The 27323-nt window shown below is 34.2% G+C and overlaps 3 protein-coding genes across 3 annotated transcripts in view; 1 reads left to right on the forward strand and 2 right to left on the reverse strand.

Moving 5' to 3' along the window:
* Positions 1–2167, reverse strand: part of LOC111687453 (sodium- and chloride-dependent glycine transporter 1) — a 7536-nt gene extending 5369 nt beyond the window's left edge. The window contains exon 1 of the mRNA XM_023449894.2: positions 1489–2167. Within this exon, the coding sequence (XP_023305662.2) occupies positions 1489–1720 (232 nt within the window). The 5' untranslated portion in view covers positions 1721–2167. The remainder of the gene's footprint in view (positions 1–1488) is intronic.
* Positions 2168–5042: 2875 nt separating this feature from the next.
* Positions 5043–18163, forward strand: LOC111687449. The gene is made up of 7 exons (XM_023449891.2): positions 5043–6106; positions 6297–6555; positions 6617–7083; positions 7145–7432; positions 7493–7730; positions 7807–7895; positions 17776–18163. Exons 1-7 carry the CDS (start codon positions 5225–5227, stop codon positions 18064–18066), a joined length of 2514 nt encoding a protein of 837 aa, XP_023305659.2. The 5' UTR covers positions 5043–5224; the 3' UTR covers positions 18067–18163.
* A 137-nt stretch (positions 18164–18300) lies between these two features.
* LOC111687456 (CD109 antigen) overlaps positions 18301–27323 on the reverse strand; it is a 28283-nt gene continuing 19260 nt past the window's right edge. The window contains exons 7-18 of the mRNA XM_046948489.1: positions 27039–27150; positions 26702–26972; positions 25612–26157; positions 25420–25551; positions 24939–25357; positions 22827–23174; positions 22587–22764; positions 22168–22523; positions 21925–22100; positions 21741–21864; positions 18863–19016; positions 18301–18785 (exon numbers count right to left, since the gene is read on the reverse strand). Coding sequence (XP_046804445.1) covers positions 18568–18785; positions 18863–19016; positions 21741–21864; positions 21925–22100; positions 22168–22523; positions 22587–22764; positions 22827–23174; positions 24939–25357; positions 25420–25551; positions 25612–26157; positions 26702–26972; positions 27039–27150 — 3034 coding nt within the window. The 3' untranslated portion in view covers positions 18301–18567. The remainder of the gene's footprint in view (positions 18786–18862; positions 19017–21740; positions 21865–21924; positions 22101–22167; positions 22524–22586; positions 22765–22826; positions 23175–24938; positions 25358–25419; positions 25552–25611; positions 26158–26701; positions 26973–27038; positions 27151–27323) is intronic.

The raw sequence follows: 27323 nt of genomic DNA on the forward strand, positions 1-27323 counted from the left end.
GGACATTGATGTGTAACCTCAACATGATCATTGTAAAGTTAAACTGGTACAACATTCCGTGACGCAATACGTCTAGTGTCTAGTCCAATATGTCAGGTTGATGACGTATACTGTAAACGGTCTGCGTCAATTCACACAAAGATAAGAGCTGATAATGTCGTCTCATATCTTACATGTGTTTCGATTGGAGAAATATCTACCAATGTTTTTAAAGCTTAGGTTTACGTAGTGCTCATGATACCACTTATCCCCAAGAAACATTAAGGCAGAACTCCCTATAATGACATTTTGTTCACTTTTTTCTGGGTATTTAACTCTGTCGTTCACTAATATCGCCTTGTCCCAGATCGAAGGTTTAATTTCAGGAAGGAACTTTGGTTTTCTTATAAAAACACCGTTTTCGATTTTAGTTTGGTAACATTCTGTCCCCTTGGTTTAGCCCAACCGAAAGCCGTATTTTGAGCCTCCTCTGCCCTCCACCTAATTAATTTTATTCATACTCTTTTTCATCCACTGGGTAGACTTAACAACGGTATACCATCGCCCCTGAATCCTTCAATGAAGAACTCAGATGGCAATTTGTGTACATGGATTGGGCCGGCCCTTTGCTGATGTACTCGAGCTATCTAATCTCTTGCCAAAGTAGCCTCGTAGCGGAATGACAGGCTGCAATTGCTCAAGCCCAATGCAGACCCCGACAAAAGCAATAACTGGTCTATAGTCAATAGAATTGGGTGTCGAGTCCTAACATCAGGTGAAATCGATCCTCCGGTTATACCGCAGGATGACCACCCTTATGATGCCGTGAAAGACTCGTTCCAGTGCATTCTTTAATCTTTTTAAACCCGCGCAACCACACTACTGAGATAGTTTTTTGGCAACAGCACCTAGAGACATATTTGGTAGTCCGCAATACCCAACAAAATGGATCAGGATCCCTCTTTTATGAACCGATAATGTGATAAAGGAAATAGGAATTCCAAAGTCAATAATTGCCACGACAAGTAGTCGCCTAACATGTATCAATATATCCTGTTAAGATGGCAACAGTACCGAAGAACTTCCCCGAAGCGAAAAATCGGTATTTATCTCCAATATATAGAGACTTTCTCAATCGTTCACTATTCCATCGCATCAGTTCCATTCTCATTATCACCAAGGTGGAAATTTCACCAAGGTAACATGCCCCCGGGGGATAGAAGGATAAGGTTATATTATGTACCGAACCTTTATGAAAATTTCATCCATCTAGCTCTAGTTTATGCCCAATTGTGTTTTCAACAGACAGACGGACACGCGGATATTTCTAGATTGTCTTAGAATCTAAAACATTAAATAAGAGCTACTTTTACAATCACTAAACCTTTGGTTCAAATCTCTATTAAAATAGTACGTTTAAATTTAAATTATTTTATTTTGTGATCTATCAATGTTTCAAAACACATCCATTAATATATTTTAAAAGTAATAGTTAGACTTATAACTTACCTCCCCCACTACGATAGCACAGATATGGAAAACGCCAAACATTTCCCAAACCAACAGCATATCCTAAACACGATAATATAAATTCGGTCTTTGAAGCCCAACGACCTCGATTGTCATCGGGAGTGTATTTGTCAGCTGCAAGAGCAGCAGCAGCAGTAACAGTTGGTTTTGTGTTAATTCTACTACTACAATTTTCAGCATCACTTTGCTGCGCATATTTACCACTAGACATTATTTTCAAATAAAAATCACTTCTCACGCCAAAGTGAAAATATTTACAATGTTGTAAGAAAATTAAATAAAAAAGTAAAAAAACAATTAGCAGCACTTAAGATTTAAACATAAATAAATTTATATTTAGTGCAACACAATTGTTGAAAATTTATTTTTAAACGTTATATTTATGTATTGATTCTATATTTAGTAACACTTTAAAGTTTTCACTTTTATGGATTTATTTTAATCTATTTAGTATTCCTTTAATTATATATGCGAAACGATTTCTTTCTATTCACATTTTTTCCTTCTTTGGGAGATTTTCCACATTGTAACCGTTCAAAAACTCGATGTCAACTAAATTGAATTTGTGTTTTGGATTTGATGAACTTTTTTTTACATTTTAAAATGTTTTTCTTTCTGCGCCCCCATTTCCGTCATTCTGCAAATTACATACGTTGTTTAAGTACAAACACTACTGACAGATGTTGATGCTATTTTCTTATTCTTTAGTAAAATTTTGTCTAAATTTGTGTGAATTTTTTCTTTTAGTTTTTCACTTAAACGTTGATAAGTGTTTTTTACCCTACACATCTATATTTGGCAAGATCTAATTCGTTTGCTTTGATATATGTTTATACTGTTATTCTTTTATTATAGATAGATAGATAGATAGATAGATAGATAGATAGATAGATAGATAGATAGATAGATAGATAGATAGATAGATAGATAGATAGATAGATAGATAGATAGATAGATAGATAGATAGATAGATAGATAGATAGATAGATAGATAGATAGATAGATAGATAGATAGATAGATAGACAGATAGATAGATAGATAGATAGATAGATAGATAGATAGATAGATAGATAGATAGATAGATAGATAGATAGATAGATAGATAGATAGATAGATAGATAGATAGATAGATAGATAGATAGATAGATAGATAGATAGATAGATAGATAGATAGATAGATAGATAGATAGATAGATAGATAGATAGATAGATAGATAGATAGATAGATAGATAGATAGATAGATAGATAGATAGATAGATAGATAGATAGATAGATAGATAGATAGATAGATAGATAGATAGATAGATAGATAGATAGATAGATAGATAGATAGATAGATAGATAGATAGATAGATAAAGGTTTATAAAAGAAACCTTTACATGAACATTAATTACTCTACCACATTCTTTGAAAATCTATGCGTAATGCTCTCACATTTAGTTCAAAACTAGACTTTCGAACATCAATGATATAGGGTATCATAATGTCGTTACAACCGAACTATAATATCTTATTTGTTACTTTTTTATTGTTGCTAATTTAAATGATTAAGCATCTCGTCAATTTAAGTATCAGGAACTAAACAAAAAAAAAAATAAATAAAAAAATAAAATGAATAAATAACTAAATCGTTTTTGCAACAAACTTAAAAGGTGCCATACGCGCCTTATGACAAATTTCTATTTCTATACGAAGAGAAGTTCACAATTACTTATTAAGGTCGTTAAAGTGTTAATGACATTTTGTTAATGTATTAAATTGATGATAAAAGAATTATTTTAAAACCTAAATACATTAGAACAAAATCGAGAGAGATATACAACGAATACGAGATAATCACACTCTTAAGTGAATAATCTTGTAGATACAAATATGAAATCATCTTATTCAACCTTAAAAGAAAAAAGCAACATTGAAATTTTCAGCGTTTTTTCAGGCTCTCAAGAGTCCATGTGAAATAATTAAATTTGAATCAATGTTAATACAATGTTAAAAATATATTTTTAAATCATGGTTAATACTACTTAAAACTTTGGAAAGAATAGTCGATAAACACATTAGGATTTTGATTGACAAATAACTCCTCTAAGGTTTTCAATACGCGTACATAATGGGTAAATCTATTGAGACCCCACATAAGGGATTTTTAATAAAACCTGTGTTATGAAAATTTTGTTCTTCTTTGCAACAATGTCAATACCTCTCAGATGGGATGATGGATATATCTACTAAAAGTTTTAGGAGAACTATCACGAAATAAATCGATGAATCTTGCCTGGAAGACACACAAATCTCCAAACCGGCAATTCAGTACAATATTGCTGAAAAGGTATTGTGAGACCTTATCTGGCAGCCTTTTAAGTTCATTTTTCGAAAGAAAATGAATATTTGAATGCAATTTAGTAATACAAAGTATTTTTTAAATAATTTAAATTTTAAAAGCCTTTTGCGGTGAAATACAATTTGACAAATAGATGGCGCTGTTTTAGTGTTCATAAAAACCCTGTATTCGTACACTAAACATACTTCATCATAGAAATGATGGCGGCTAACAGCGAGTCGCTGCTTTTACTTTAAATCATCATTGTTAAAGCGTCGGCAGGACGACGTTAAAATAGGGTCCAGTAAGTACTAGAGTTCTATAGTTGAAACGAAAAGTCGACTTTTCGACATTTTGCATTTAGTTAAAAGTCGACTCTTTACATTTTTGTATTTAGTTAAAAGTCGACTTTTCGACTTTTTGCATTAAGTTAAAAGTCGACTTTTTACATTTAGTTAAAAGTCTACTTTTTGCATTATATGAAAAGTCGATTTTTCGACTATATTTATTTTATAAATAGTCGACTTTTCGACTGTTTTCGTCTTTTCGACTTTTTTTTTACTTTTTTCGACTTTTTTTGGACTCTTTTTGACCTTTTCCGACTTTTCGACTTTTTTCGAATTTTCGACTTTTCAACTTTTTTCGACTTTTTTTTCGCTTTTTTCGACTTTTGTTGACTTTTTTCAACTTTTTCCGACTTTTCGACTTTTTTCGACTTTTATTAACAAAGTCGACTTTACGACTTGTTTCACAGACGATAGTCGAGTTATCGACTTTTTTGGAACAAAATAGTCGACTTCGACTTTTTTCGACAAAAAGTCGATTGTTCGATTATTCGAAAGTCGATTTATAGAACCCTAGTAAGTAGCCCCTTAAAATGATAATCTGGGGTAGGGTTCTATAAATCGACTTTTTGTCGAAAAAAGTCGAAGTCGACTATTTTATTCCAAAAAAGTCGATAACGCGACTACTGTCATTGAAAAAAGTCGAAAATAGTAGAAAAAAGTCAAAAATTGTCGAAAATGTTTAAAATGTGGAAAAAGTCGAAATTGCATTGCGATATATCTTATAGTTACAGAGATACCGAATAATTTCCAAAAGTAAAAGTTTTTAAACCATTGTGAATTGATGAAAATTTAAAAATTACGCTAGCCGAATATTTAGACGGCTTACTGTCTAATTTAAGTCGAAGTCGATTATTTTAGTGCTTGGCGCCGCTAATATTTGCCGACGCAGGGCTCTGTCTGACAGTTGCTCAGTTTGCAAATATTTCAAAAGTTTAATTTGATTGTGCCGCAAAAATACATTTTTCTTTGTTGCTTTTTATTTCTCTGCATATTTTGTGTTAAATAATAATTTTATTAAAGTTTCAAAGCGAGAAAAAGCAAAAATATGGTATCGCGTAAAAATAATAGTAGTAATAACAATGATACCTCCAATGCCTTTAGTTATGTACGCGATTTCAGTGCCCAGGCGAGTCATTATCGCAATAACAAGTCGGAGGAGTCTTTAGTGCTACTTAATCGTACTGCCTCTCTGCTAAGCTCTGCCATACATCCACATCATTTTGCTCCTGGTAATTTGGAAATTTCCAAGTTTTTCATTGACTTACATGCCGTCATGGGCACGTTGTCCATTGATGCTGATGCTCTATGGACTTGTGTGGGAATTTTGCAACATTGCTGCAAAAATTTAGAGGCTCGCAAAGCTATAGTGGATGAATATCGTTATATACCTTTGTTAACATTTATTCTAAAGCGTACACAAGCTGGAGATAAACGTCAACGTTTACTCACCCTCTTGCAGGAATTAACTTTTGGCATAAAGATCACCTGGGAAGAACCTTATATAGTAGTACTGTTGGAACAGTTAGTGCAAATTGTCTATCAATCTGTCGAGGAGGGAGAAGAAATGCATGCTCAGCTATCTTTATCGATATTGATAAATCTTTGTTATAAGAATTTTGTGGTTTTATTTCTATTTTTGCGGTCCGTTAACATATCCAGTTTTAGTCGCCGTATACAAAACTATGGCATGTTGGCGAATAAAATGTTAATTATACTATCCGAAGATATACATTCTCCTGATCAGAAAGAATTACATTTGTTTTTACGCTCTAGTTTTGCAGCTGTCGATGATTGTATTAAACATTGGAATATTCCGCATTTGAGACATATTGTAGAGTTTTTAAGAGATTCACGGGCCCACAGTGGACTTCATCAGGCTATGTTGTGTTATGAGCACTATTGTGAAGACATTGAAAAGTTGTTGGATGTAAGTAAATTTAAAATAAAAAAAATAATTTCAAGTTAATAGAATTGATTTAGAGATGAATTTAGAACCATATTTTTCTGAACATAACATCGAACTTTTAATTTTTTTAACATTAACTCTAATTCTTAACATTTACTCAATTCTTTACATTTAACTTAACTTTTTTGCCATTATTTTTGAATATCTAAAGCATATTGAGGCCCGCAACTCTATGGACGATTCTAATGAGGAATCTCGTAAACAACAACAAATTTGCATGGGTCTACTTTTTCAATTAATTGAATACATAATGGAACTATCAGCTCAACCGGATACGGATGGTAATGAAAATGTGGCCATAAGTTTAGACTCAAATATACCACGAATATTTGAACTTTTAAGTAATTGGTTGGAATCTGATATTTGTGGTGTGGAAGCGGTTAATCTATTAGATAGTTTAGTAAGACTAGGTAATATTTCAAAACAACTATATAATGAAACATTTAAGTAAAAAACTACGTTTATTTGCAGCTAAAAAAGAAACCATAGCACCACGTATTGCTAGAGATCCCTCCATAATAATACAACTTATAACGGCCACAGAGAAATCAGATACTTCAGCTCTACATACAGCAGCGGTGTTACAACTTCTAGTATCACTGTTGCATCAAACTAAAACGGAAAAATTAATTTTATCCAAAATAACTGAATCTTATTTTGATAAAATTTTATTACCTTTGCTGAATATAAAGTCCGAAATGCCCGATAATTGTTTGAATATGGAAGAAATAGAAAAATTCATATTTTGTTTATTGCTACTAATCAACTTTACGGAAATTGCTAAAAAGGCCTATTTTGAAAAATGTTGCACCCTATTGCAGTTGTCACAAATACAACAGGCTCTAGCCAGAGCCATGATAAGTGGCAGTGAGAAATTATGTTCGGCTGTATTTCAAATATCACAATTTGAACATTTTCCACAAACAGAAGTGGCGAAAGTAAGTTTAGGGTTAACAAAAATTCATTGAAATATCTGCAATTTATAAATTTCAATTTTAGCTTATTTCCAAATTAAATGCCTCAACAAATCAATTGATTCCTGCAGTTCCTACCGGAGATCAATGGCGTAATTTAAATGCCATTCTCAAAAGTCATAAAACATTTGTTAGTAAAGAACTGGAAGAACGTTTACAGGCTCTCATTGATGTCATAACTCAAGCTCAAAACAATAATCAGCTGCATAATGTGGCGACTTCACAAATTATAGAACTTTTTAATTATAAACTAGAAAAATTTAGTTCAGCTGAAAGTTCGATGCAAAAGAGACTCGAAGAAGCTAGTAAAGAGGTTTAGTATATTAATTTACATTTTCTACTTAAAATATTTATCTTAATTTTTCGTTTGCAGATAACACATCTAACACAACGCATCAATTTACAAAATGCCGAATTAGATAAATATCACACCATGAACTTTGAACTGCATATAAATCAGGAATCTTTGCAGACTCAGTGTAAAGATTTAAAACATCAAAAAGATAATCTAAAACGTAATATGACTGATTTAATGAAAAAACTTTCTGAACAATCAGAAACTTTGAAAATTAATGAGAAACGTTTGGCGGTTAAGGTATCAGAAATGATTGGTATGTTTTTTTTTTAGGTTACAATTAAAATAATTTTATGATTTAATTTTAATTTTTATTGTTTATCTCTTTTAAGTTTTACAAAAAGACTATAATGATCTCAAAGAAGAACTGCATGCTAAAACAGAGGAACTAGAGAAACTTCATACGGCTGCTAAGGAAAATGTAAGTAGATTTTTAAAATGGATTTGGATTTAAGTAATCTAAGACTTACTAGTGGCTTTGTAAAGCATGGAAGCTTTAATTATGCAAGTTTATTGACGTTATTAATATACCAGAGCTGTAAATGAATCATTCATTTCTGATTTTAGTTCGTTTTCGAATTGACTTAATTGTTGTTGTAAAATCTAAAACTATACAGTAATCTAGTTGTGGGGTTCTAAATCAATGTCCACGCTTAAAAATTGGGCTACTTCAACTGGATGCGTCCATAAATCCATTGGACAGGGTGAAGTAGGGTTGGCTGAGTAGTTGAATATGTGGTGGGTATAATGAGGACCCTGACCACATGCAGGACATTCGTTGGGGACGGCACGGTCTATACGTGACCAGTAGTTGTTGTTGTTGTTGTAGCAGCTCGACTGTGGCCGATAGTTCTTTTCTGGGGAAAAAAACTTTCGGTTGATACAGCTGTCGCTGGGTTGATAATCTTTGGCGAGTATGACTCGGGTCGTTCCGGAGCGAAGATCCAATTGTCTTGGGAACGTTTTCGTGGAACGTTTTAGTTGTGCCAGAACTACTATTGTTTTCCGCGGCATGTTTTCTGCCGTGTCTGCTATGGGCGGTGGGCGACCTCATTCATTCCCCGACAACCGGAATGACCCGAATTATTCCGTCCCAGCAACAACAACAACAACAACAAAAATGAGAATTGAATGAAAATCAATTCAAATGAATTTGGTAAAAATGAATTGCAATTCATTTCGAATTCAAATGGATTTGTCAAAAGAGTTACAATTCGTTTCCAATTCAAATGAATTTGGTAAAAACGAATTGCAATTTCCAATTCATTTGTATTGTATTTAGTTTGAATTAATTCCAATGAATTAGAACAAGGAATTGACATCAAAAAAGAATGATGTGCAATCAATCAATTTCAAAAGCAGATCTAGGAGGAATAAAAAAATGGAAATTCCTCCAAGAAAGAGAATCGAGCGAGAGCTCGACTTCATTTGTATCACTAAACAATCGTTTTCGCGTTTTTTGTGAAACAGAATATGTAGGACTTTTAATCATTTGAGAAATCACTTGATTAAGACATCGTTAAACAAAATGATATTGACTTTTTGATCACTCGTAAGAAATTTTAAACAAAATATTGAATATTAGTCACAAACAACAATTGTTAATCAAAGCTTTGAGGAAATGGATTGCAATTAATTTTTACGAAATTAATTTGAATTGACTAAAATTTAATTCAATTCGTTTTTTATATAAAAAGAATTAATGCAAAATTTGATAATTCAATTCACAAAATAATTCAAAAATTAATGATTCAGTTACAGCTCTTCAATATACATTTGTCCAATTCACAATCAACATATAGTTGTAGCGTTGTATGTCATAAAAATGTTTCAAATAAATTTTTTTAAAGCAAAAACAAATCAATAATAAAAAATACGACATACTACGATACAACCGTACAACACCGATTGTGAATAGGAGAATTGTTAATATACCTAGAACAGAATTACACAGTATAATTCGAATCTGGTCTCACAATTTCTTCATCATCGTGTCCTAAATTTGAAAAAGCGTTATTTACCACATAAGAGATATTATTAAGCGCATTGCTCCTTTGTTTATAAATCTTAATTAGATGCCCATTTTCGGTTAAATTGCTGCAATATTCTTTTGGCCTCTAGTTAATAAGTTTGAAAGGAGGATGTATAGTATGTTACATCAAATCCGATGAAATGAACTAGACTACTGCGCTCCTTTATCAGTGCCTCTAGGGGGAATCGAATCGACGACATCCGATCTAACAGACTAGACTAACCCAATAAAGTTACACAAATCTATGGAGGCACCCTCATTTGAAACGTCTGTTGATCATTTGTTGGCTTACGTTATTCTAATGGAACAAAATACATTTCCTAAGACATCAAATCCGAAGAAATGAATCAGACTACTGCGCTCCTCTGGTTAGAATCGAATCGACGACATCCGATCTAACAGACTAGAACACTAACTTAATGAAGTTACACCAAATCTACAGAGGCACCCTCATTTGAATCATCTGTTGATCATTTGTTGGCTTATGTTATTCTAATGGAACAAAATACATTTCCTAGAGAGTTCTTTCGCACCCTGTTACAACATAAATCTTTTCTGGGAAGAGGTGTACAACTAATGTGTTACGCTGCAAGGATGCTAACGTGTCTCGAGAGACACTTTTCTATGTTAAAGTTTGGATGATTCAACTTAATGAAGTGTCTTCTTAGTACCATGATGTGTTTCTGGGCTGTGAGAAAACTTTTTCGTTTAAACAGTATTTAGTGCAAATTTGTATGCATCCTTTTCTTAGGATAGCATTACGAGATTTGTTTATATCTTTGTTTCTACATCGCAAAATATGCGTCGGTCTGGTGGCAAGAGTTGTGGAAAAACATTTTTGTGAAGTTCTTAGTTGGATAAATATCAACGATAACGCAGAGATTGTCATTTTATCTTTCGTGCAGGTTGTTCCTTTAAAAGGCCGACTGTGGCTTTTGAAAGCGTTGTCGCTGGGTCTTTTCAGAACGAAGATCCAAATGACATGGGAAAGGGTCAAAGTTTTGAAATGTTTTGTTGTTGTTGTGACAGCTCGACTGTGGCCGATAGTTCTTTCCTGGGGGAAAAAACTTTCGGTTGATACAGCTGTCGCTGGGTTGACAATCTTTGGCCGAGGATGACTCGGGTCGTTACGGAGCGAAGATCCAATTGTCGTGGGAACGGATAATGTTTTGTTGAAGGTTTCGGTTGTGATAGATATGTTAACATGGAAACATGGAGTGAAATCGATTTCAGGATTTCATTCAAATTTGAAACATATAAGTTATATTCTGTTTCTGCAAGCCCATGATATTGGTTCTCATAAAGTTTTGTTTATTCGCAAAGCCTTCTAGAATCAGTAATACTTATGTTGCATTCCGAAAACTTAAACAAATTAAATTAAAATCCCTAAAAAATGTTAAAAATTATAATCACATCATTAATGATAATGATAATCACAACATTAATATTCCATTAAAATGTTGTCAACAACATTTGCTTAATGTCATACAAAAAAATGAATGTCACACTAATGGGCCCCCGAATGTCACGCTAATTGCAACCGGCATTTGTGTAACCATGGTAACAACAAAAACACAAACAATATCTCAACGATTCTTAAAACTTTTGCATTAACATAACAACCATTCAATTCAACGTAACGCAGAATGAAGCATTTATTTGAATATATTAAAATTTTAATTATTTTATTAAAAATTACAAAGATTGCAACAGAAGAAGAAGTACCATCTTTTCGCATTGTGGCGCCACAAAATCTTTGTAAACACAATGACAGCGAAAGTGCCACCAAACAACCGGATGGTGTGACAATTACATTTCAACCTAAAGACGGCATTAAATTGTCTTATAAATTTAAAATTTTCTTTAAAATTATTGGACCAGAACCTTTAACACAACGTGAAACGTTACTGGTATGGAAAGCAGTAAGAGCATTGGAACAGCACCTTAATAGCAAAGAAAGATTACATATTATGAAAAATAATATGGCTTTGATAAAGAAAACACAAGTAGTGCCAGGAGTAAGTTATATATTCCATGTAGTGGGTATAACAGATGCAGGAGAAACTAGTCGGGAACAGGTCTTTACCATAGATTATGCTGAGGGAGTTTTACAGAATAGCAATGTGCCGGAGGGTATTAATTTTCTACTCATAGGCTCCGAAGAAATAGTGGCCAGCATAGAGTATAGTGTTATGGCTAAAGTGACGTTTTGTAAGCCAAAAAATGATTACTATATAGAGTGGAAAGTAACCGATTTAGAGGAGAGATATCAAAGGATAGAAAATACTATATCAAGTGTTTTGTTGATACCACCAAATGCCTTAAGTGCTGAGAGAAAAACTTCTATAGAAGCAAAAGTCAAGGAGAATGGTAGCAATAGACTTTTAGCCAAAGATGTTATCTGGGTGGAGGTATTGAACAAAGGTTTTCAGGCCATGATTATACCCTGTGCAGCCAGAATTGGTGAGGGAACACATTTAACTTTTCGTTTATTTCTACGCAATTATGATCGTGTACAAGAAATGGAAATTAAGTGGTTGCTAGAGAATGCCGCAACAAATGATGCCCTACAGACTAGAGAAGATAATGAGAACTATTTTAAAGTGCTATTCGAAAAGTCAGGAATCTATCAAGTATTTGCTCACATTAAAATCAATGATATAGTTACTAAAGTAAAAGCCGATATAGAGGTAATATCCTCGGTATTTATTAGCTATGATTTCCAGGAGATACCCAATTTAAATCCTTCCTCCTATGAAGAGTTTAAGTTTTCTGTTATGGTCATAAATATGGTGGCCAATTGTGAGGCAAGTTGGCTAAGTGCCCAAGAAGAAGGTTTCAAACTTATACCCAGCGGTGTACTTGATAAGGAGCATTATGGTTATACAAAAATATCCAATTTGGAGAAATATTATCTAGAGGAAATTATAGACTTTACAAATTCTACTGTGAATCGGGAAATTACTTTGAATATACCCACAAAACATATAAAAACTGATATAATGTGGCCGGGTTTTGAAGGAGATTCTATGTATAAATTTCGTTTGGATGTTACTTGTCCCAAATTGTTTAATGAAAACAACCAGCAAAGTGATTTGGAAGGTGAACCTTGGGTTAAAGTGGTCACAAGCTATTTCATTATAGACATACACACGAATGCGCCGCCACAAGCCTTAGTAGTCTCTCTAGATCCACTACAAGGTGTGGCTTTGAAAACGATTTTTAATGTAAATTCTCAAGAAGCAAAAGATCTACTTTTGGATTCTCCTGTTAGCTATGAACTTAAGATTACTATGGATAACTTTGAGCTATCATTTGGTAAATACTTTCAATATAAAACCTGGGAAACCATTTTACCCTATACTCTCACGCCTCTTCAAATAACAGTAGAAATTTGTGATATTCGTCAGGCTTGTAGTACAATTAAAAATGATACTAAATTGTCTATAAATTATGAAGAATTCAATGATCTTGATTATAAAGCATATGAAAACAAAGTTAATGGTCTTTTTATGAGAACCGATTTGCAAGAGGCTTGTAATTATCTCATAATGGCTACGATAACTTTAAAAAATGCTCAATCTCCATTGTATGAAAAATGGCAGGAATTTGTTAAAGTGACTATACGAAAACAAATTGATAAACTTCTAGAGCAGGCAGAAGATAAATTCTACATAAATTCCGATGCAAAATTAATATTTGTAGTAAAATGTAAAGAAATTCTAGATTATACTCATTTAATTAATAAAACTATGCTGGAAAAACTTTTAGAAATACTGGAAAATCTCATGGAATATAACGACTCTAAAATGGATTTACAAAAGCAAGCACGTTTTAAACGCTCCAGCAGAAAGAGAAGAATCGTTAATCATTCCCAGGAATTATATACCAAAACTCAATTGACTTTATTAGAAGATTTGCTAAAGTCGGAAGATTATTCTTCACAAGCTTTGCAAAATTTCATTGGTAAAATAACAAATTTAGCTAAAAAGATGTGTTTAAATGAAGATGTTAATCAAGAGTCGCTTAAATCTTCTCTGGTTTCCTTGACTTTAAGGAAATTACAAGGAGCTTTTCTTCAGCAGCATACCACTCAAATAAACGAAAATGTTTTCGACAAACTTATACTACAATTTAAAAATATTAATATGAAATTTATAAAACCTCAAGCAAAATATTGTTTAATTATCAAATCTTACAATTTTAAAGAGAATTTACAGGATGATATCTCTTTGATAGAGTATAATATATATGAAATTGTAAGTAATAAAGATCTAGAAGAAATTAAACTAGAGAATATTAATAAAACACCCACTAATGTGCAATTAGATATTTATCCTTTAGAGCAACATGTCAACAAATGTCTAATGAAAACTTCGTATACAGCACCTTGGTCTCCAGAGCCCTGTAAATCTTTGGTAATGGGTAAATTCTTACGGTGTTCTTGTTCACAAACGGGTTTTCTTAAAACGGCTCTCGTAAATTTACCCACTACTTTGAGACCCATAATAAATAATGAAATTCTACCCACTGCTTACACCTCGTTGCCCACTTTTAATTCATTAACTACCCGCTTTACTAATACTTTTACCACCACCACCATTTCTACACGTGCAGTTGCCGCCACCACCTCTGCCACAGCATTTACAACATGGTCTACGAGTTCTAGGCCTGAAACTAATAATGACATGCAAATTAATCCCACTATCACTAATAGGGATTTTGTACAAAAGGCCTCACCTTTAACTTATATAATTCCGCTTATATTTGTCTTAGTTCTATTGTTAATGGGCTTATTATATATTCTATATCAGCGTCGCTTAAAGCAAACTTTGAAAACTACCTCTAACGCACCACCTTCCACAGTATTGGAATTTCGTAAACCCGCTTCAGGCATAAGATATGCAAATATTTACGACGATCATTTGTTGAGTGGAAATTTCTGAATGTTTTTTTTTTAATTTTGAATTTTTTGCAACTTTTTTTATATTGATAGCTTTTTAATAAAATATTTTTACTTAATTTAAAGTGTTGTATTTGTGGGCATGGGAGGGATGAGACCTTATATGGCCAATTCTTTATCTCAAAAGTAACTAATCGTTTCTACTGCTTCTACAAATGAAATCTTTATGTTGAGGTATGATGTACCCCGACATTGTCTACATTTTCCAAGTTTACTTGGTCCATGTTGATCCCTTTATAATAATACCTGTAAGAAATGAAAGAGAGAGATAGGGAAGAGTTGGCAAAGAGAAGGTGAGAATAGGAGTAAGATTTTGAGAAAGAGAAACACCAGGCCAGTTAGTTACCATGGATGAAACAGTGTGAATATTGGATTCACAACCATTTTGTCAGATTAATGAATTCCATGAAGAGTTCTAATTGAATATAAGACAAATCGGACAGATCACCAAAGTATGTCGATCTAAGCGTTTGGAATCTGGCCTCTGCCAAAGCAGGACAATCAAAGAGAAGATGAGTAATAGACTCTTATTTATTCTCGTTTTGACAACTTATGCAGTAATCGTTGAACGTTAAACCAATGCGTCTAGCATGGTTAGCAATATTACAGTGGCCAGTGATAACCGATCTCAGCCTACTTAGCTGCGGTCTTTGAAGACCAAGAAGATATTTAGAACTGTGTGGATCCATTTGCGGTCACAACGCTCTAGATGTTGAGCACATGTGCTCACGTGACCATTTGTCGCGAGCAATGCAGAGGCAGTATTCAGTGATCTGCTTCTTTATTCCAAGTAGTGGAATACCGTAAAACTGATATATTTCCAGTCTGCTAAGAATTATGCCTGCACAAGGCCAGGGATTCAGCAATACTATTGCCATACGAAATCCCGTATCTCTTTTCCCAAGGAGAGATTTCTGAAACTCCGAAGAGATATGATATCAAAACTTTCTCCCTAGTAACGGCACCGGAATGCAATAATCAATATTATATTGATTATTTGGTAAGAGATCTCGGATCCTAGCATGGCCTTTGGAGTACTGTTTCCATTTGTCAGTTGCACTCAATCTGGCTGCAGTTGTCATAGCCTGGCTAGAAGGTGAACCGAGAGCTAGTTAAGCATATTGAACAACGCCTTTAAAGAAGTCGTTCTAAGAGCGCCAGTTATAAGAAGCTCAGTAGTTCTCATAACTTTTTCCAGTTGTTGTCAGAGTGAAGACTTTTCAAGCGCCTGCCACCAGACAAAAATCCCATATAATATAATAGATTTAATAACTGCATCAGAGAGCTAGTGAACATTTCTTGGATTTATGCCCCAGCATGTCCCTATGGCCTTCCTACAAACATATAGTGCCGTTTGGAACGGATTATTAAATATCATATTTGACATTATCCTAATACTTTACGGTTTCATACAAGCTAAGAAGATTTTTATACAGAATAAAAAGTGTTCGTAATATATTCAAGAACCACAATTAAAAGTTTTCTCAACATTTGCAACAATCGGTCGACTTTTCACTGCGAAAACATTGGAAGTTGATTCGGATTTCGCAAGATTTTACAAAGACATAAGGTCCATATTTTTATTCATATTAAGGACCCTTTTCTATTATCAAAGTGGTGCGTGTGTGTTGAAAATCTAAGGTTAAAATCTATGGGTTATGCAGACTGCATACTGTCATGAGTAAAACTTTACTTGTGTCCTATTGGGTTCCTATGTAAAAAAACAAGAAGATTCGGATTTGAAAGCGCATTATTCAGGATCGTTGCGAGATTTTTTCATCTATCTAAGAAAGGTTTGTATTTGTATTGAACATTTAAGTAAGGTTTTAGGTTCTACAGACAGCTTTATTTGGGTCATATTGGGTTCCTTTGTAACGTCTGGAAAGAAAGAAGATAATGAGTAAATGTTTTCTCCTCTTCTTCATTTTGACAGCTCCTACAAAAGTCATTGTAAGGTTTTCGAACTTGGAATGACCAGTAATAACTGATTACAGGGCAATCAAATGTAATCAGCTAGGCCCTAATATATAGTATGTTTTATAAGGATCTATATAAGGTTATCTGATAGTACCATAGCCAATTTGATGCCCATTTTATCGCTTAAATGTTAGCTTGTAGGATTGTGCATTCGTCAATGAGTCAGAAAGTGATTTTCGATCCAAATTTTTTAATAAAGATATCACCACCGAATTCCTTAGTTGTTTTAGAATCATTAACATTTACAGGTGATGGAACTTTTCAGGTCTGCATCTTAACTACATAGATATCGTTTGTATTCCCAAAGCTGTGAAAGGCATTCCTAGTCGAGTCATCGACTCCTATATTAGGCGGATATTAAAGAGCTCATTACGCCTATCTAAAGAGACAGGTAGTCCGAATTAAAAACAAATAACTGAAATTTAAACAACTCATTATCATGTAATACGCGGTTATGCGAAGAGCCTACCACCAGACAATTTAGGTGTTGAACATTGTGGGATAGTGATTTTGAATGGTGTCGTTTATTATCGACCAGTATGAGCTTAAATGGGTACACCTTCCCGATGTATGTTGTGCCAATACCACTCAAGTACGGCATGGTAGGTTTCGTTCCTCGTTTGCAGCGGCTGAGGGACGACCCACCGTATTGTATATTGGTGGCTAGTATTTAAAGCTGTCTTGTATGAGCTTTCATCATCTATGTTGTGTTCTTGTCGCTCTCATACAAACGAAGATCTTTTCTGACATGCCTCGCGGGGTTCTAACTCCTTTAGATGGTGGTTCGCGTGGCTCCTCTAAAGACATCGCAGTCACTGCTTTGACAGCATCGCGTTATGTTCCATGACTGGAAGCATCTTCGACTCGTCAGGGAGGTATTTTTCAAACGATTTTTTCCATTATGTGTCGCTTACTCTAGGAGTCTACATTGGCGCTGCGTAATTTACTGACCGGCCAGTCGTTTGGTAGGTATTTAACAAGGTTTCTTTATCCATATTCCAAGTGCTGCCGGCTAAAGACTTGAAAACCTTGTTTCTACTTCGCTCCTTGTTATTGAGGATTTTATTGGCGATATTTTCAAATTTCTCGAATGGAGGTTATCAAAACGCAAGGTAGTCAATGTGGTCTCCTTCGCTTTTTTATAGCCAAAAGTGAAAGAGTCTAAGCTTCATACCAGGGATCTTTACTCAGTCGAGAAACACAAACGACTTGACATACGACAAACAATTACTCGCTAACAGGAAATTTGTTTTCTAATTTAATTATGGTTATCTAATAGGGTTACAAATATTATCCAATCTAAACGTATCTATTACATTTAAATTACAGAGTTCACGAATCGATAAACTGAAAAAGACTATAGCTGCCTTTGAAGTGGATATCAAAGAAAAACTGCGACACATTGAAGAGAAAGAACGTGATTTGGCTAAAACGCAAAAGGCACTAGAAGAACAAAAGGAAGCTAAAAAGAAATCCGATGGTGTAATAACAGTACTCGAGTCCCAGCTGCAAGAAAAGAATGAACAAATACGCAACTATGAATTGGAATTAAGTGAAACCGAAGAATTGCGTAAAACTATTATGAGTCTGATGGAAAGTAAAAAACCAAAGCGCAAATAAATTACAAAAAAAAAAATAAAACCAATAAAATTAGTTTAAGTTTAGTCTTGTTAAATTTATATTTATTAGAGAAGAGTGGCATTTCTTTTTTTTTACACTTACAAACTAAATTTTTTTCGTTTGTTTTTAAATTGAATAATTTTCACACATTTACATTTTATAATTAGTAGTATCTTAGTATCTTAAACTAATATTAGTTAATATTAAATATTTTTTAGTCTTTTTTTACATTAAATTATCGATTTTATAAGGTTTTTTACACTTTTTTCATATTTTACATAAAATTTCATTAAATTGTACAAAATTTTCTCATTAATACACAATTTTTTTTAAATACAGATGCATACATTATGATTTATTATTTATAATAACAATTTATATGGTTAATTATTGATTGTTAAAGCTTTATTAAGGGGCGGTATCGTTTTTTTTTTTTTATTCAAGTGAGTACAAGTTTATTTTTATAACTAAAATATATTGGGCCATAGTATTACATTCTTATTAATTAATTATTTTAAATAGTACAACAACTAATAACATTACAATTGTATTTACAGCATTTAATTTGGCTGAACTGCGTTCTTCAAGTAATTCATTAGTATCTAATTTACGAGATTCACGCTTTTCGGCTTTTTCGCACAATGTCCCGCAATTGGCATGCTCGCAAATGTCACATATATTTGACTTTGGAGCTCTATAGAATTGTCTAGCTCTTCGTACTGTTGAATTGAAATTAAAGAGGTAAGTTTAAATACACTATTTTATTAATTTTGGATTTGTTTCAATTGTCTCTTACCATTGTCATAGTAGTCATACATTATTACAGGCACTGGCTTGTGATTTGTTACTTTAACCACTTTGTAGGCATGTAAAGTGGGACATACTTCTCTACGATCCAAATAATCGAAGTAAATTATAACTACGGTATTACGTTTTTGGGTTTCCACTTTCTGTAACGAAAGAAAATTGTAATTTGTTAAAATTTTTTTATAAAATAAATCCATAAAAATTTGCAGACTTTTTGAGAATTTGTGTAATGTAAGTTCATTCAAAGGCTTAGCTATTAATAGCTAGGACGTTTTTCTCCAGAACTCATTTTGTAAGGCTAAGATTGAATCAAATGTTTATCTTATAAAAAGGCTGATTATTCGAGAAATCGTTCGCGTTTATTCAAAGGATTAGCTATGTCGTTTTTCTCTTCTATCTGACAATAGAAGAACTGGTCATATTGTAAGGGTACGATGGAATCAAGCCTCTAGGTGGTGTTCATAAAACAGTGAGAGCTTTTTGCATCGATCGATATGAGTAGCTGTCTTGGAGGTATGAGGCAAATGATCTTAATCAAAATTTTATTAAAAGTTTGTTGCACCATGGTTTAATTGATCTTAACAAATTGTATTTAAATGAAACAAGATCTGATCTGTAAAACACGTGAGGAAAGGCTGATCATGCGTCAAATCAACATTGTCTCTAGGTGTAGCATAAAACAGAGAGAATATTTTGCATCGATCAGAATAAATAGCTTTTGAATGCAAAGATCTGTTCTCTGGGAGGGTAAGGCAAATGATCTTAACCAATTTTTCTTAAAAGTTTGTTGACACAATACCTTTTTGAATGGATCGTAACAAATTGTATTTAAATGCAGCAAGAGCTGATCTGTAAAACAGGTGAGGAAATGCTGAGAAATTGCTACTGGAATACGTACACGATTTCAGCTGATCATGCGCCAAATCAACATTGCCTCTAGGTGTAGCATAAAACAGTAAGAATATTTTGCATCGATCGATATGAAAAGCTGTTGAACGCAAAGATCTCGGAGGGTAAGGCAAATTATCTTAACCATGTTTTTCTTAAAAGTTTAGGTGTAGCATATAACAGTAAGAAATTTTTGCATCGATCGATATGAAAAGCTGTTGAACGCAAAGATTTAGTCTCTCGGAGGTATGAGGCAAATGATCTTAATCAACATTTTCTTAAAAGTTTGTTGACACCATGCCTGGTTTAATGGATTGTAGTAAATTGTATTTAAAAGGAGCAATATCTGATCTGTAAAACATGTGAGGAAAAGTTGAGAAATTGCTACCGGAATACGTTCACGATTTCAGCTGATCATGAGACAAATCAATTCAATGGCGCAAAGGCTAATGAACAAGTTAATGTCGAAGTGCTTTAAGTGAACATCTGCCGAGTTGGCCTATTTCACGGTGGTCTTTTTCCACCACTGGGTTAGCTTCTTTGCGACTCACCAACGCCTCATTGTGCTTCTTACACGCCGGGGACAATCTACGTATATGGAATTTCCGGCCCAGTACTTGAGCCATAGTATCCCCGTTGAGAAATAAAGGAGAAGGCAATTACTTGTTAGATCCAATAGAAGGGGCGGCCCCAACATCAGGTGAAAACACCATATTAATGCTGTAAGGAATGCCTCTTCCTTGCAAACATTCCCATCATCTAGTGCATTCCTGGACCTAATATGTCGCCCAACCAAACTACTGAGTTAACAACAGCATCTAGGGGACGTAATTGGTGGTTCGAACACAAAGTTCTATATTTCAATGGCCACAACGAATGGACCTACTGTGATAAATTGATCATGTTTAGAGTAAACTTTAAAACACTCAAACATGGAGGAAAATCGTATTACGTATATTAAGGTATTACAACTTCACAACGTTTTAAGCGACACTTCAACCATTACTCCATTCTTCTTCCGACATCTCAACAGATACAACTCAGGATATTTCTCGTCCATCAGATACGATTATCCGATGGTACATCTCACTCCAATACATATCCAAATATTGCATTATCAGTTCAACTCCAACAGTACTCCGTTTTCAGATTGACGAATCAATGCAAAAGGAGTTTCTTTGTTGTAATAGCTTAAACAAGTCCATTGGACAAAGCAAAGTACGTTTGGCTTAGCAGTTTAATATGTAGTAGGTTTCATGTGGACCACCTCAGTTTTATTCAATTTTCTTCGATAGGTAAAGTGTGACCAGCTTATATGACTTTCATGCGGAATAGAATATTGTTCAAAACTGCTGCTGGAACTATCCAACAAATCTAGCATTTGATTGCGCATGTTTTGCTCTTATGTACGAAGGTTCTTTCCGACATGACTCAGAAGTGTATAGTGATAAAGATTATGTGACTAATCCGATGACATCCCAGGAGAAATTGTTTGTTCAACATGACATTATGATTCTTGAGTGGAAGAATATTCTTTTTCTCATGTAGGATAGCATCTGCCAGCTGGAGCAGCATAATTAACCACTGACCGAACAATAAAATTTAATTGTGCATGTTGAATGAAGCACTTGCTTCCGCTTTGAGGACTTTGCTTCGATTGCTGTGAATAGTACATAATCGAGTTGTGGGTTGCCCACTTAATGGCACAGCCGTCCGCATGAAAAATCACATCTTCTTGTAAAAGTGCGGGGAGTTTAGAGAGGTAGAAATCGTAATCACGTTTTTGTAGGTTGTTGTTTATGTGACGGAGAGTCGAATCGAAATGCAGAATACCAAAGTTTCCAAACGAAGAAAATTTCGATTCAAATTGAAATGCAGAATAGGAGCCATTACTTTTTAAAGACACAAGTCATGTGTGAAAAAAGCACCATCTATTATAATGCTCGCACATTAAAGTTATACACCTAATACTTTCTTACCTTAATTCGATCACTGGACTCTAATGTTGGCAAAGTATCAGTATCCACAACAAAACCACTGGGCAAATAAATTTCCATAACAGCCATATTGGAACGATTTGAATCACCTTCCGTGGGTACGAAGCTAAAAAAAACGAGAAAGTTAATAGTTTGATAATTAACACAGTTTAACCAAGAACTTTACCTGGCACACGCCGACAAATGTAAATAATCTGAATGAGAATTTCTATTCACAGTTGGATCCAATACAAAACGAGGCCAAGCACTAGTGACGTTCGTATTATAACGATAAGTCACTTGGGCCAAAGCCAAACCATTACCGGTAGCTGAAACCGTAAGATTTTTCAAATTGTTGGGCAACTATAAAAAACAGATTTTTTCTTATAAATTTTATTGAAGTAATTATAAAATATCTAAAGTAATATACCTCTATAGTTTGTAGAACCAAAGAATTTTGAGCGTTAACATTTAGAACAGTTTCAGCATTTTCACCATAATTAAACAACAATTGTAAATTATTAGCTTGACTTGAAAATCTTTCGGCAAATGATACTAAAGCCTGTAAGCCCACCACAGAATCTTGAGAGCTGACAAAACCACCCAAATCATTACGTTGATTCATTAACCATTTGAGAACTGGCAAAGCATCACCAATTAAGTTATTCTCCAAAAGGGACAAAACGGCATAAGAGGTAATTTCCACATTGACGCTGCGAGTCATATTGTACCAGGGTGACATAGCTTCAGTAGGAGAAGCAGTTTTATTCCACCATTTAAGGCCATCTTAAAAACAGAAACGAAAACTTAAAATTGTTTTTAAAGTTTTAAAGTAAAAGAAAAACTAACCTTCATTTACCGCCATGGCATCTAATCTTTGCACAAAAGCCACTTTAGCATCATGATTAGCTTTAGCCAATACATAAGTGCCTATAGCCATAGCATGTAAATTATCTGAACCATCTAAGGTGCGTGTTATAAAGTCCAAAGCTTTATTGATATTATTTTTATACTCAGGATTGGTATTCTAAAAATATTTATAAGAATTTTTACAATTATTTCCCTTATTTATACTTTTATAAAACTCACCACATTCTCCATTAAAGCCAGAGTTACAAAAGCACTTAAACTCAAACCTTGATCATCGTATTGTTCGAAAATATCTCCTTGTTCTTCGAAACCTCCACTTGCCGCCTGTTTGCCTACAACATATTCCAATGCTGTTGCAATTATTTCATCATCGATTTGTATAAATTCGCTGGCCATGCGAAAAGCTTTCGCTACATATGCCGTCAACCATGTTGAACTCTTCTCTTCGCTGAGACCAAAAGCACTGAAACCGCCATTTTTGTGACGATAATAGAGAAGACGCTGATAACCTAATTCCAAATTCTTTTTCGCACGCATTTCTATGGAGGGTGATAATTGGCGAGTACGCTGAAAAGTCAAATACGAAATATGAATTTAATTTTGAAACTTCTTTTCAAAGCGACTTGTAGAGGGAGTTTAAGAGAAGTCGCAGAACAATTTTCGTGTTTGTTTGCGAATCATTATTGAAGTAGATATTCACTCCATATTTCATAACATTAGAATCTCTTTTGAAATAATGGTAAGAAAAATCTATAGCCGATCAATTGTATTAATAGTCTGAATGTAAACCATTCGATAGCAGAATAGAACTTTTTCCTAGAGGTAGACTAAATCTATGATAGAAACAAAGTAAAGTTTAAGATATTATAAAGCAGGGATCCAATGCATGTATATGCGGACGACGTCTATTGTTTAAGGAGAAATGTTACAATCGGTGAGATCATTCAGGCAGCACTAGATGATCTGTTGTAATAAGCTGAACTTATAGCCTGAATTTAAACAAATTTATCATAAAGAAGAACTACTTTCTTAGAGAGTCAGTTTTAATTTGCCGCAAAAGTGAGAGAGGTACTAAAGGAATAATTTTTAATAATAATTAACAGGAAAGTATAAAGAAGAGATCCAAAGCCTTCAACACTTGCTGAAATTACTTGCTAACATAGTAACGGGATTAACACATGTTAAATCTATTCTTAATTAAGTCTTTGAGTGAATAGAGCTACGAGCACCTAGAGACGTAACTGGTGGACCGAAATATGATCCATCAATAAGCCGAAGACATTGTTCTTACTCACAGGGACACACTGTGGTAATTCTGAACATATCTGGACATCCACCATCATTCAACCCATTCATCCACCATCATTCAACCCAGCACACATCTCATTCATAAGTGAAAAACATACGACACATTTATTATAGGTAGACGGGTGGGTGAGGCCTGCCGTACACCACATTCATCCCGTATCATATACAATTAATACCAACTTATTTCCAACGATTAGTCTCACAGTCACTCCTATGTGGGGTATTTGTTGTTTTCGGCAACAGCGCCGAACTTATTCCGAAATATTGACTTTATCATGCATCAGTCTTTTAACCGCCACTTACTCTACCCGCGAATTTGGGTTTAAATCACAGCCACTACGTGGATCCCGAAAGAACCTCAACCAACTGACCAGCCAGGACATAGACCTGCAGGCAACTGGCCACCCGTAGTACCAGATTATGCGGTGCTCTGGTCTGACCTCTGTCAATCTATGCAAGGACTAAGCCAACCAGTAGACTGCAACCAATTTTTCATACCCCGGGATTGCAATTTTTTATACTCCGGGATTGCAATAACACCAAGGCGGATTTCTCGCCAATGTAACATGCCCCCGGGGGGAGCAATATGCAGGATATTTTTTTGTCGCAGAAGATCTGGATAGACAGTGTTTATACTTTGACTTTAAATGAACTTTGAAAGATTTTATGTCCAAAACTTAATGCCAAAGCAACTCCTACTAATAGGTGAAAAGTTTCTTGAACTAGCTAAGAAATTTCGTACGATACTGGTAGGTGTTACAAATATATTCGATTTTTCCAAAGTGTTAGAGGATGCTATTATCTCTTAACTCGCTTGGCTTTATCAAATAAATAAGGTTTTTATGTTAATAATCAAAATTTGATATTCGATTTTCCCCTTTTTATCATTTATACTTAGTGAAGAATTCTTTTTGAAAGGAATTCTTATAAATCTATTGAGAATCCGAGTGAGTTTACCCCTTCTAATCTTCTCTGACATCGCTAATAAAATGTTGTGAGAGTCGGAGATTTTTAGTATTTTACCTGTAAATATTTCAACACCATTATGTTGGGCATAAATTGTATCATCGTTTGCTCGCCACAACCCGATGGCAATCTAATCAAATTCTCCAAATTGCCCAATATACTGCCAACAACATCGCCAACAGCGGATATTTCAATTTTAGCCGAATCGGCTATAGAATTGCGAGGAATGCGAATGGAAACATTAGCTTTGCGTTGAACACTTGAACCCATTTCGAATAGGAAGCCTTTGTTAACAATTTCAGTGGCACCTGGATGTTCTACCAAAAGAATAGATTCTATAGAATCGCCAGCCAATTGATTGGAGGCAACAGCTTTTATTGTTATAGGACCCACACGTTTGGGTGTAATAATAAATGAAACGGATTTCGATGATTTCGCCAAAACTCGTACCGTGCGACGGCTGTAAAGTTCGATTTCTGTAGGCAAAAGTAAGTATTCTGATTAATATTGAATATTTTAAATTTAATGTAAATTTTACTTGGTTTAGGTTGAGCCTTGCTATCAATTTGTGGGAAATCAAACTCTTGTGCCGTATTGTATAATTTAACATCCACATCTAAATCACTATCCTTGTTGTTAAAAACCACAAATGGTACAGCAATGGTTTCACCTAAAAGAAATTAAAGAAATTAACAAAAATGTTCAAGACACATTCCTTTTTAAATCTCACCAAGTCTTATAGAGTAAGGCAATTCCGTGGTTATATAAAACTCTTTAAAAGTTTGCATCATTTTAGTAGGTGACGTTAGACCAATACCCTGTACCGGATCCAAAGCAAATGCCGAAACAACCCATGATGTCATTGAACTGGGCAGTCTTCTGTGAATAGTCGTCTTACCCTCACTACTAGCAGAGACATTCATAAAAATCCACGTATCCGCAGGAGGATGCATAACATGTATACGTGGATTATGCCAGAAGGGTTTTGGTGTATAGGAAAATGCGTAACGACCTTTGCCTGGTGCCAAAGTATTCGTTTCTATAGCATGAGCTGGCCCTATATCTGTTTTACGTATTGTGGTAAGTTTATGTTCATCGTCCATAATAGCTCTACCCAATGCAGGTGTAGTTTCGGGTTCCTTTTCTATGATGAAATCAGTATTGGACATGGTAATAACCCCAGATTCTTTACCGGGCGATCCGATGGGTGTGTTATAGTCATGGAGTTCGTATTGATTAAGTGCTCTCATTAGATTGGATGTAGAGAGATCATTTCCTGCAATAAAAACATAAATTGTTTAATTATATAATACATATATAACTAATAATGATGTCCCGATGTTTGGATGTCCTATTCTCTTTCTACAACCTTTACAATACATAGGTTGGAAAAAGATGCATCTACCGCTTATTTTATAGGCAAGTCAGAGCTGAAATATGTTCAGAAATCTACAACTGAATCCAAGAACATCGATCTAACATATTGAGCTCTACAGATCCATGATTACTAACATTACTTCCCAACTTCCCAAATATCAGGAATTAGTAAGCGGCGAGTATAAAGACTCGATTCATATAGACTTCGAATGGTAGGCTAGGAGCCGAATTACTGCACACATGATCGAGTACATTATCAAACATTATGTTTAAAAAAAAATGTGGTGCAGTCATTTGTTGAGTTCTTCATTTGCAAGGCTATCATCATTCAATGTTATGAATGCCTAAAGTTGACTTGGTCTGAATGTAGTATTTTTTCAAATCTCCAATTCTTAATTCTTTAATACACAGAAGAGTTCCCTAACATTTCAATTAATACCCACCTTTACGAATATTCAAGGCATTCTGATCGACCACCATTAAACCAATATAATTGTAAGGTTTCGAACTAATCGTTATATCAATATCCTGGCCTGGTGGAGCTCTCAATGGTGCCTCTAGTTGAACATTGTTTAGAAGATTTTCCTCCAATTCTATGATTTGTTCGTCATACACGAATTCACCGTTGATAACCATATAAACCAAAAGTTTAGCCCGGGGCATCATAGCAAACGTAGATAGAAATTTGAAGGTATGATATGAGTTATCATCAACCTAAAAGAAGTTGAAGAAATTCGCATTTATAATATGAAAAACATAAGTACTTCTGTTTGTACTTACATCTACTGCACGTGATAGTAAAATATCACCTCGTCCAACAATTTGATAAATAAAATATTTCATGGGTTCACTGCAACGTACAGCGATGGTAATTTCTTGATTCACCATTGGTCTAATGAGGAAATTGAAATTTTGATTAAAACTTGATTTATTTATAAGTTTTAAGTTATATCTTAATTTGTATCTATCTATCTATCTATCTATCTATCTATCTATCTATCTATCTATCTATCTATCTATCTATCTATCTATCTATCTATCTATCTATCTATCTATCTATCTATC

Source organism: Lucilia cuprina, chromosome 2 (genome assembly GCF_022045245.1).
Source record: "Lucilia cuprina isolate Lc7/37 chromosome 2, ASM2204524v1, whole genome shotgun sequence".
In the NCBI taxonomy this organism is placed as follows: Eukaryota; Metazoa; Arthropoda; class Insecta; order Diptera; family Calliphoridae; genus Lucilia; species Lucilia cuprina.

What these genes read in the sequence shown, in the direction of transcription:
- LOC111687449 (XM_023449891.2), top strand. Translation starts at nt 5,225, where the DNA reads ATGGTATCGCGTAAAAATAATAGTAGTAATAACAATGATACCTCCAAT. An exon ending in AGATAGTTTAGTAAGACTAG is followed by an intron (nt 6,556 to 6,616) that starts GTAATATTTCAA and finishes GTTTATTTGCAG; the next exon opens with CTAAAAAAGAAACCATAGCA. An exon ending in ATACGGCTGCTAAGGAAAAT is followed by an intron (nt 7,896 to 17,775) that starts GTAAGTAGATTT and finishes TTTAAATTACAG; the next exon opens with AGTTCACGAATCGATAAACT.